Raw genomic sequence first — 12,079 nt, forward strand, 5'->3', positions numbered from 1 at the left:
GGAAACACATTTTTAAAAAGAGCTGTCATTCAAAGGGAATAAATGAGTTACGTATATACAAAAAAAAATCAAGTGTATGTCACATATCCATTTCTTAATTTATACCCAAATATATACTTAAAAATCTCTTACAAGTGTGTTTTCTCCATTGGAACTATTCCAGAGCCTCATTCGATTATCTGTACCAACAGTGAGGAGGTGAAGCCCATCACTTGTAAAACATAAGCCATTAACTTTTCCATTATGAGCAGTGTTCGCTGCAATGAAAAATATAGTTCAGTTTATCTGTTCTTGTATTCAGGACATATTTAATGTTTGATGATATAATTATTTAAACATATTAAAGGACAACTACTTGAGTTACTTAAAAAATGTAAGTAGATTATACTTAAAATTAACCAACCCTTTAGATTATTTGAATAGGATAAACTATATAAATCAGAACCATAAAAATAGAGGAAAACAAGAAAAAAGGGAAAAAATTTCTGCCAAACATACTTTTTTTTTCCAGCAAGGAAGCTGTGCCATGAAATTCAATTAAGTGTGTAGCTTAACACTAAAATTTAAAATTAAATGCCTTTCATCTCTCTTATATAATATTTTTTATTGCTAACCTAAAAATAATTCCATGGACTATTAAAATCAATCATTCTAGTGTTTTCCATTAAAAAAAAAAAAAAACCTTAACGGGAAGGATGACTGTTGTAGTCTCAAAATTTATATCACTTTCAAAACTAACAAGTTTGAGAAAGCATAATTCTAAAACAGCCTAATTAATTTAAAAACATATAGAACATTTTATATAGTTTACATGTTCATAAGGTTTTTTAAAAAAACCATATAAATTCTAACATATGAAATATATTAGGATGAACTATATAAAACCTATGATTGTTTTATATAGTTTTTTAGTTTAAAAATACATAGTTTTTTAGTTTAAAAACTATATAAAACAATCATAGGTTTTATATAGTCCATTCTAATATATTTCTGGTCCAGAATTAATTCTATACCAAAATTTCTACATAGGAATTAAATTCTACTGTAAAAATGCAGTTTAGGTACTTTGTCACATGGATTGCAGCTGACTCACATTTAACACAATTTTATATTGATACAATGGCCACAAAATGTTACTATTTCTGTAATTTATTGTGACTTTTTAAATGGCATTGAATTTGTATAGTTGGTCTCAATGGAACAAAAACAAAATAAGTAAAGCAAGTTAATTCAGAAAAATTTCTACTTTTGAAAATTTGGGGGCAAATGAAACTGCCATTTTTATTTGTACCTTAAAGAAAGAGAATCATAAGTTTTTTTTACATAAATTAAGAAAATGATATATGATGAATGCCTTTTTAAAAAATGATAAAGTTCGCAGTTTGTCAATATGCATTTATTATTTGGCTTCAATTAAAAATGTTCAATGTGAAAAAATACTATCACTGTCGTATTTCTTCATTAACGTGTTCTTCCTTACCTGATTCAACAGCTTGTGACTTTTTCCCATTATGTTGATCAAGAGTAATCAAACATCCTGATGCTCTTCTCACATCCCATAATTTTACTCTACTATCAGCACTGAGAATAAATAAGTGTTTAATTGACATATGTAGCTAGGACAATGACTGTACCCCTCACCCACCTTTCTAGTTTTACGGCACACAGAGGTCCCATTATATAGGTACATATGTATTCATACATTAGGGTTGTTGAATTTTCGCCTTTTCAGCAAATATTCAATAGTCACAATAGCTCAAATTAGTGAGTAAATAGCAAAAAAAAAAAAAAAAAAAAAAAAAGTCACCTTTCTTTTCCAGATAACAAGAACAAAATTTTGCTGCTTTTTTGTACCATTTTAAATTACATGAGCGTCTTTTCTCCCAAGGACCAGAAAGGCTTGTAGCTTGTTCCTAGTAAGTTCCTTACCATACCTTCTCTACTGCTTGTTATCCAAATGCTGTCAAGACTAGCAGTTAACTAATTTCACTTTGCTCAAGAATCTATTTGCTATGATTTGGTGTTTTTGTCCTTTTTATATAAAAAACGGTAAGAGTAAGGTGAATAATGAGGACAATGCATTTCCATTTGGTTTCCTATACTCAAATCAATCTTTGCCATATATGTGAAAACTATATTTAATGTTGCCTAGAAATTAAACACTTACTTCCATTTTCTTTCAAGTAAGCGAAAAGAAGAAAAGTAAATCTATGATCAGACATCTACTTCAGCTTCTAGATTATTTCTAAAGAAAAATGCCCGGCAATCCGATGTGCTCCTAATCAGTTCAACTGATGCTATCATGTGCTCACAAGGACCTCAACAATATTGTAACTCAGGGGGCTTATCAATGTCATTTTAATGAGAGAGCACTACATTACATTTTTATAAGCCTATTTTTTTATTTATAAGTTTAAAAAAATATACACACAGGGTGTACTGGTTTCTATAATCTCGATTCTTTTCACAGATGACCATCAAACCTAGCCAACTGGAATAGTCAGCAAAAAGCTAGCATTTCCCATTCTTAAGTTGGTTTTCTTTCTTTCCAGGTGAGAGAAATGAAATCAGTATGAGGATTTACGTTTCTTCTGAAACAGATTAGATTTGAACATATCCAACTTTTAACACTGATTACTAGGTCCATTCTGGTACTGATTCAAATTCCTGTAGTATTCTTATAACTGAAAGCTTCTTAGCTCTCCTCTTATCTGATGAAAACCAAGTTAAGCACGAAAATGTAAAATCCACCCAAGCATAACCAGCACCTAGTTCCTAACCTTCATACCTAACCAGCACCTAGTTCCTAACCTTCATACCTCTTTAGCTAGTCTTCTTATGGCTACATTATAGACCTTGCTGCACGTTAGAAATGGTAAATTTCAACATCACATTCTGCCAATTATTAACAGAAGCTTTTTTGGGGCCTAAACTGTGGCAGGGAGCGAGGGCTGGCAACTTAAAAAAAAATCCAGACACAGATCTTTATAAAATTAATATGAATAGCTTTTGTAATAATTCTTCTTCTACTTAAAGCTTTATGAAAATATATCAAAATATTTGATTACTACTTCCTATCCCTTCAGTTTTTAAGTTTTCTTAGTCTAACTCTCCTACTTCATTAGATCCTTGATCCTTCCTACAAGCCTTTTTGTGATTTTATTTTTTTCCTTTTACTCACTAAATTTACTCAATTCTACATTTTCAGGCACTGAGGTACTTTACTGTAGACACTGAAAATTGTTAAGCCTCTTTCATTTAATGTTTTAATTTCTGAGGCTTATTACAGCTGTGCTCTACATCTTCAACTGAGAACTGCCCAGTAATCCTATGTGCCCTTAATCAGCTCCCTCACTCTTTCAATCTATTATTCCAGATCCATACTATCTTTCCTCAAAATTGCATCCTCATTCCTATATTTTCAAGAGGTGACATCAAGTTCTACTCCACTAAAAACCAAGAGAAGCCATTAAGTCTGAATTTCTTGAGCTTCTCTGCCAAAGCTACAAACTTAACTGTATCCACGTTCACCTCTTCCTTTTTCCATTTAGTCTCACAGTGCTCTTCATGTGCCAAACTAGGTGTCCCCTCCACCCTCATCTGGACCCTTGATACTAATCTCTTCTGTGTATTCGAGGACCTAATGCACCAACTATTCCCTCCATTTCTTATCTTCACCTGTTTCTCTCTACTGGTACTCTTTCCCCAGCATATAAATGTGCAATACTCTTTTTCTCCAGCAAACAAATAAACCTCCCCACATCTTTTGATCCTCTCAGAGTTAAGTGATCCTGCTTTCTTTTCCTATATTACTCCTTCCAGAGATGTACCTCTATTAAAACATTTTTCAGGATGCCCTGTAATCACTGATTTTTGACTATATGCCTCATTAGATCATTAGATTGTTGGCTTTTCGAAGCCTTAGTTACCTGTGTCCCTAGCACAACGCTTGGCATGTGGGAGGAAGTCATTAAACATCAGAAAATTGAATCAATTAATGTGTGGATATATCACATTCAAAAGAATTCCAGGTTAAAGATAATGCATAAAAATGCTCTATTTAAAAATTTGCACAGTGTTATACTTTTGTGTGTTAAGAATGACACAACACAGTTCCTCTGTGTTCTAAGGTGAGACACCTTGAAGGTGGATAGGATTAGATTTAGAATACAAAGGAAGACTTCTTTTGGTGACATGAATTAAAATTTCTAACTCAATACTTCATTTTAAAGGAGTGAATTCATAATTAAATATGCTAAAATACATACATTACATAAATGTAGACTTTTCAAAATGCTTATTCTTAATTACTAACTTCAAAAGCAAATAATTTTACCTTGCTGTTGCCAAGATATAGTCATAACGTGGCGACCAGGAAACTGCTAATATTTCTTGTCTGTGACCTGCAAATACAACTATATGAAAAGTCTTGCAAGATATCCGAAAAATCAGAAGATAAAGTGCCAATAATTTTGACTGATTCTGAAGAAAGTGAGGCTAAACACTCAATGTGAATAGATATGGTCATTTCTCAGATTTATAATAATCTACATTTCAATGCTAATGTGAAGTTTACAGGAGTATTTCTAACACATGGTATTTTATTGTAAAAGAACTAGTTTTGCTTTGGAAAAAACAGAGTTAAGTAAGTCTTTCTTTTTAAATACAGTAGTTAGCCTATGGCAGTAAATCCTATAACTCAAGCTCAGTTACTATAATAAAATACACAAGATAAACATTTTAAAGGATAAAAATGTTTCCCAATTTCTCATAAAGTTATAAGAGAAAATTACTTTAATTCATGATTGTAGAAAAGCATTTATATAAAATGGTTTTTTCCAGAAAGCACAGGTGATAAGTTCAAAGGGTAAGTGATTTCAATATTTTAATTCACTTTTACCTAACTGAACTATTCACATAAGATATTTCCATCTGCTCAGCTTATATTAATAAAAATTCATAATAATGTCAAAAATGCTACCCATCTCACCAACTTTTCTTAATATATGTTATATGTTTCTTTGAGATGACTAAAAATATATAAATTATATTCTATCTTTTCATTGTTTAGAATTAGACAATCTAATACTGATAAAAGTAGCAAGAATAATTTAAATACACCTTTTTTTTTTTTTTTTTTTTTTTTTTTTTTTGAGACGGAGTCTTGCTCTGCCACCCAGGCTGGAGTGCAGTGGCCGGATCTCAGCTCACTGCAAGCTCCGCCTCCCGGGTTTACGCCATTCTCCTGCCTCAGCCTCCCGAGTCGCTGGGACTACAGGCGCCCGCCTCGTCGCCCGGCTAGTTTTTTGTATTTTTAAGTAGAGACAGGGTTTCACCGTATTAGCCAGGATGGTTTCGATCTCCTGACCTCGTGATCCGCCCGTCTCGGCCTCCCAAAGTGCTGGGATTACAGGCTTGAGCCACCGCGCCCGGCCCTAAATACACCTTTACCAAAGAATTACTTCAATACATTTTTCTAAAATGTTTTTACTGAGAAAAAATGTACCTAAATATTAAGAACAATATTTACTCATTAGCCAGAATATTAAATAATACATGAGACAAATACACTGATGTGTGTTGCGTTAGTTTTTTTAAATGTAGAAATAACACAAGATTTTGAGTTAGAACTATTTTTCTTATCGTTTGAGCTTCCCCAATGACCACTGTTCACATAAATGTCTTTTCAGTGGTTCAGTTTTATAAGAATAATGCACGGAAGGATCTTTATTTCCCTGCTGACTTTTAACAACTAGCACAAAGTACATCAGTCATGTCACTTACAAAGAATACATTGTTAGTAACGTTTCTTTTTATTGAATTGTTTACTCAAAGTAGTTGCTGTTTGAAATAAAATAAAAATACCCTGTAGAATGTGAGAACAGGATCCAGACTTCAAGTCACATAGTTGTACTTTGGGACCCCTAGTACCAACTGTAAAAACAGAACCGGTTTAATTTTATCATAAGTCATCATCAAAAGGAAACAACACATTATCATTAGTAATCATGACATTTTCACTGTATCCATGCAGAAATATAAAGATATATGCCAAAAATACACTGTCATTTTTAATGTTAAATTTAGAAAAGTTATTTTAACTACAGTTACATTTTAGTAGTAAGAAACCTCTATTATTCCATTTATTTTTTATTCTGAAATAATTATAGATTTGCAAGCAACAGCAAAGCTAGTATAAAGAGAACTGTGTACCCTTCACTAGGTTTCCCCAACGATTATGTGTGAGTTTACTAAAACACAGTATCAAACCCAGGAAATTTATATTGGTAAATGTGTATGTATGTATGTACAGGTCTCCATTTTATCACATCAAATCATTGTATTTTAATAGCTTAGTTTTTCCAAGTTAATGATATACTTCCAATCACTAGTAACAGATTCACGGAAACTCTGGACACAGACTGAAAGGACCTCAAAGACAACTTAGTTCCTAGCTCTTCTTTACAGATAAAAGAGCTGACTGATATCCAGAGGTAGAGACTCACGTGGTGCCACAAAAATAATGAATCACAGGGCCCAGATACCTAATACCAGAAAATCATTTTTTCTCCCTTATAATATGAAGATGTTTGTTGCAGGTGCTTTTATATAAATTGATGCTTAATTTGAATCACAATCTTAGAGAAAGAAATAATTTCCTTGTTTTATTGTGTCAAATTGGGAAAGTTGCCAAATTTTATTCATGCAAAATCTCTGAAACTTCGGTGGTTTAAAAGGAACTCTTTAGAGGACAGAAATATGCTCTTATTCTCTGAATCCTGGCTACTAGCATAGTGCTTGCCTTGCACAATATCTGTTGAACTGAATATAAATAGTACATATATATATATAAAGAATTGTGATATTCCTGTGGGTTAAAATGTCTACATCAAAACTAACTAGAAATAAAAAGGGAGAAAGATTTCAATATTTCAAAAGACAAAAGAATACACTTACAAACCTGCTACCAAACAGTGCTTGGTGGAGACTGGAGACATATGATGACTATAAACTGTTTCCTCAAAATTAAATACATCTGCAGTCTGGTAATCAAAAGACATTAAAAAAGTATCAGGTTTAAGTAAAAAAGCAGTAAGATTTCTATTTACTTTTCCCTAAATTTGTAGCTATTTTTAAATTGACTGTTAGCAATTCAACTTAAACATAGGAATGTAATACCCCAAAAAACCTTGATAATTTGAAATTCTGTCATTTACAGAATGTCATTCTTTTCCCTTCTATGAGAAAAAAATATGTTTTCCCAATAAATCCCACAAATTAAGAAAATACAAGTATGTGGCTTACCATATTCCTTTCCACCCAACCTGATGGGGAGAGAGCTCAGCATCTACATGGATGATGTAGTCAACACTACATGGATGATGTATCTCAGTTCCATACAACCTGAGCTACCACACCCAGGACACTGTCACTATCTAGAATTGCCCCTTCTTTGAAATCATACATTTCAGTTATCTATGACCACAATCTTCTATAATTTTCAGCTTTTCCCCACCAAATACTCTCAAGAAATCCGAATAAACTCTGGAACCCCTATCAGTTCCTTTCATCTACTTCTCTTCCTCTCCAGCTTGGATTTCAAAGTCCAATACCAATACCAAAGTCAACTGCCAATATCTGCAATTCCTTTGCTAATATCCTTCCATTTGTCAAGACTTCAACCCTGGGTGATTCCAAATGTCTGCCTTCTCTGTAGTTACATCCAAATTGATCTACCTTAGGGGTTGGTAAACTTTCTGTTAAAGTCAGATGGTAAATATTTTAGGCTTTCAGGACCAACTACTCATCTCTGTCACTGCAGTGTTAAAGCAGTCATAGACAATAAATGAACATACTATAACTGCTTACCAGGTTCTTTCTGCCTGCTGCACAAACAAAACCAATTCATGAAGACCATGGCATTGCAGTAAAGAGTTTAACTGATGCAAGGCTGGCCGTGCCAAGTGGGACATGGGATTTACTAACATTAATCAATCTCCTTGAAGTCTTGTAGGTTAGGGGTTTTTCAAAGGTAGTTTGAGGGAAGGGGTGGGAGTGGTTAGGCAATGAATGGGTGCTTGCTGTTGACTGGTTGCGGGTGCAACCATAAGGTGTGGTGAATGGTCCTCTTGTGCACTGAGCCACTTTTGGGTGGGGCCACAGGGGCAGTTGGCAGGTCCAGGTGGTGCCACAGGTGTCAGACATGAAAAAATCCTGAAAAGATATCTCAAAAGGCCAATCTCAGGTTCTGCAGTTGTGATGTTATCTACAGGAGTAATTGGGGAAGTTATATATCTTGTGACCTCTGGAATAATGGCTGGCAATCATTTATGTCTCTTTATTTATTTATTTATCTATTTTTGAGACCAGGTTATGAGACTAGCTAATTTTTGTATTTTTGGTAGAGATGGGGTTTTGCCATGTTGCCCAGGCTGGTCTCGAACTCCTGGGCTCAAGCAATCCACCCTTCTTGGCCTCCCAAAGTGTTGGGATTACAGGTGTGAGCCACTGCTGACCCTATATCTTAGCAGAATTCAGGCTCCTCTCCTCCTCCTAGTCTGGTGGTCTCTCAGCTTTACAAAGGTGGCTGAGTTTTGGAGAAGGGCTATTATCATTTAAACTATAAAATGGCTGGGGGCAGTGGCTCACCCCTGTAATCCCAGTACTTTGGGAGGCCAAGGTAGGTGGATCACTTGAGGTCAGGAGTATGAGACAAGCCTGGCCAACATGGTGAAACTCTACTTAAAATACAAAAATTAGCTGGTCGTGGTGGCGGGCGCCTGTAATGCCAGCTATATGAGAGGCTGAGGCAGGAGAATCGCTTGAACCCAGGAGGCAGAGGTTGCAGTGAGCTAAGATCACGCCATTACACTCCAGCCTGGGCAACAGAGTGAAACTCTGTCTCAAAAATAAATAAATAAGTAAATAAAATTAAAAAACAGAGTATTAACTAAATGTCTTCCAAAGTTAGCTTGGCCAAAGTCCAGGAATAATTAAGGCAGCTTGAAGGCTAAAGGCAAGAGGAGGTGTTGGCTAGATCAGATCTCCCCTACTGTCACAATTTTCTCACTGATATAATTTTTGCAAAGGCAGCTTCAATATTTGTGTCCAAAACCTACTTTATTTACAAAAAAAGGCCATGAGCCAGACTTGCCCATGAGCCCAGACTTGGTCAGTCCCTTGCTCTACCCAGGTAAAAAATCTTATAATTAGGGCAGTGTGACATTACTATAAAAGACTATTCATTTCCTCTAGATTTCAGTAATAACTACCAGTCCCACTATATTTCACTAGTATTCTTCTCTGCAGTATTCCTCAGCTATTTCAAATCTTCTCCACAAATATACCCACTCAGTCACAACAGCTAATCTGATCTTTTATTTCAAGGAGAAAATAGGAGTCACTCAGTCAGAATTTCCTTAATGTCTTACCAACAAACCTACAAACACATTTACTTCTGATCTTTTATTTCAAGGAGAAAATAGGAGTCACTCAATCAGAATTTCCTTAATGTCTTACCAACAAACCTACAAACACATTTACTTCCACTTATCCTTTTTCCTTCTTCACTCCTGTTATCATAGAAACATGATTCCTCCCCCCCACCTTTTTTTTTTGTTTTTTTGAGACAGAGTCTGGCTCTGTTGCCCAGGCTGGAGTGCAGTGGCACAATCTCAGCTCACTGCAACCTCTGCTTCCCGGGTTCAAGCGATTCTCCTACCTCAGCCTCCCGAGCAGCTGGGATTACAAGTGCCCACCACGATGCCCAGCTAATTTTTGTATTTTTAGTAGAGATGGAGTTTCACCATATTGACCAGGCTGGTCTTGAGATTCCTCCCCATTTTTAACGTTAATCCCCCTACTTGTGTTCAGATTCCCTTCAGCACTGTCAGAAATCTCACCCTATAGATTATCTTCTGGGTATTTATAACCTCTGTCCCCACCGGCTCATTCCCAACAGCACTAAAAGTTCAAGTCTTTTTCATCTTAACACTCCTTCCCTAAGACAAAAACAAAGAGCCTTTTCACCCTACATTCTCCCTAATCTTTCCTCCTCTTCAAATCCAAACTTTGGCTATCTCTAATTCCTTATCTCCCATGTGTTTCTCAACTAAATTGCAATCTTATTTTTATTGCACTACTCTAAATCATACTACTCTTCCAATATTACCAATAACCTCCTCATCTGATTTAATCTGTTTGTAGCATTCAACACAGCTGATTACTCCCATCTTCTTTAAAGCAATCTTTTACTGGCTTCCATTGTATCATATATTCCTGATTTTCCTCTTTCTCTCCTTGGCTACATCTTTTCATCACCTTTAGCAGACTGTGGTTTCCTTTTTCTGTCCTATTTATCTTTGTCTTCAAGGTTTTGTTCTATGCACCCCTTTCAATTGCCACTTGTATGTTATGGATTAAGTATCTCTTATCCAAAGTAACTGGGACCAGAAATGTTTCAGATTTCAGATTTTTTTTGGTTTTGGAATGTTTGCATTATACTTACTGGTTGAGCATTCCAAATCTAGAACTCAAAAAAACTTCAAATTTTGAACTTCTGGATTAGGGACACTCAATATGTAGTGAGGCACAAATCTGTATACTCAGTGTAGACCTCACTCCTGAATTCTGGGTATGTATAGATCGATTCCTGGATTATCTTCATTTGGATTTCCCGTAAATCCCTCAAACTCAACAAATCAAAAATTGAACTCATCACTCCAACCCTTCCCTATCTTAGTAAATAACAATATAATCCACCCAATTGCCAAGCTAGAGAACCTGGGGTCATTCCTATATATATATATATATGCTTTATATATATATATATATATATGCTTATATATATATGCTTATATATATATATATGCTTATATATATATGCTTATATATATATATAAAAATAATGGCTTTGTCAAGATAAAATTCACATATCATACACCTTGGAACCCATACAAAGTATCACTAGTGATGCTGCAAGTGGTCCCAAGAAGCAGAGAAAAGTCATGACATTACAAGAACAGGCTGAATTGCTTGACATGTACCATAGATCGAGGTGTACAGCTGTGGTTACCCACCATTTCAAGATAAATGAGTCCAGCATAAGAACCATTGTAAAAAAAGAAAATTTGTGATGATGTCACTGCAGCTATGCCAGCAGGTGTGAAAACCTTGTATGTTTTGTGAAATACCTTTGCCCTTTTATTGAAAATCCAGCTTTTATGGGGGGGCAGGATTGTTAAAAGAAAGGCATATTGATACATAGACTCTAATATGACTTTTAAAAAGCAAGTCAATATAGTCATTATATGACAATGTGAAGCCAAAGGAAGGTGAAGGATCTAAAGCTGGAGAATTTAATGCCAGAAGAAGATGGTTTGATAATTTTGGAAAGAGGTTTGGCTTTAAAAAAGTCAAGATAATAGGATAAGAAGCTTCTGCCCACCAAAAGGCAACAGGTGAGTTTCCAGATATCATTAAGAAAATCATCGAGGACAAAGGATATCTGCCTGAACAGGTTTTAAATGTAGACAAAAATGCCCTATTCTGGGGAAAAAAAAAAAAAAGCCACAAAGGACTCTTACGATATGGACCCTTTGATGATATGGGCTCTGAAACTAAAGGAAATAGTAGAAGAAGGATCAGTACCGTAACAGAAACATTTTTAGAGAAATAAAGCAGAACACACAGAAATTACGACGTATTTCCATAGTTATACCAAGTGTGCCTGCCTCTCTTCCCAAATCTTCTTACACCTTTTGCTACCCTACAGACAGCAAGGTCAACCCCTCCTCTTCCTGCTGCTTCTCCTCAGTCTACTCAATGTGAAGATGATGAGGATAAAGACCTTTATGATGATCCACTTCCACTGACTTAGTAAATATATTTTTCTTCCTCATGATTTTCTTAATAACATTTTCTTTTCTCTAGCTTACTTTATTGTAACAATACAGTATACAGGCTGGGCATGGTGGCTCACGCCTGTAATCCCAGCACTTTGAGAGGTTGAGGTGGGTGGATCAACTGAGGTCAGGAGTTCAAGACCAGCCTGGCAAACATGGTGAAACCCTGTCTCTAC

General features: G+C 35.2%; 1 protein-coding gene across 2 annotated transcripts in view; it reads right to left on the reverse strand.

Moving 5' to 3' along the window:
- ERCC8 (ERCC excision repair 8, CSA ubiquitin ligase complex subunit) overlaps nt 1-12,079 on the reverse strand; it is a 79,344-nt gene that overhangs the window by 29,301 nt on the left and 37,964 nt on the right. For both annotated transcript variants that reach the window (XM_033179650.1, XM_033179651.1), the window contains 5 exons: nt 6,962-7,043; nt 5,866-5,934; nt 4,337-4,403; nt 1,481-1,581; nt 133-257 (listed from right to left, as the gene is read on the reverse strand). In XM_033179650.1, the coding sequence (XP_033035541.1) occupies nt 133-257; nt 1,481-1,581; nt 4,337-4,403; nt 5,866-5,934; nt 6,962-7,043 (444 nt within the window). The remainder of the gene's footprint in view (nt 1-132; nt 258-1,480; nt 1,582-4,336; nt 4,404-5,865; nt 5,935-6,961; nt 7,044-12,079) is intronic.

The sequence above is a fragment of the Trachypithecus francoisi genome, unplaced genomic scaffold (genome assembly GCF_009764315.1).
Source record: "Trachypithecus francoisi isolate TF-2019V2 unplaced genomic scaffold, Tfra_2.0 Lachesis_group2, whole genome shotgun sequence".
NCBI lineage: Eukaryota > Metazoa > Chordata > Mammalia > Primates > Cercopithecidae > Trachypithecus > Trachypithecus francoisi.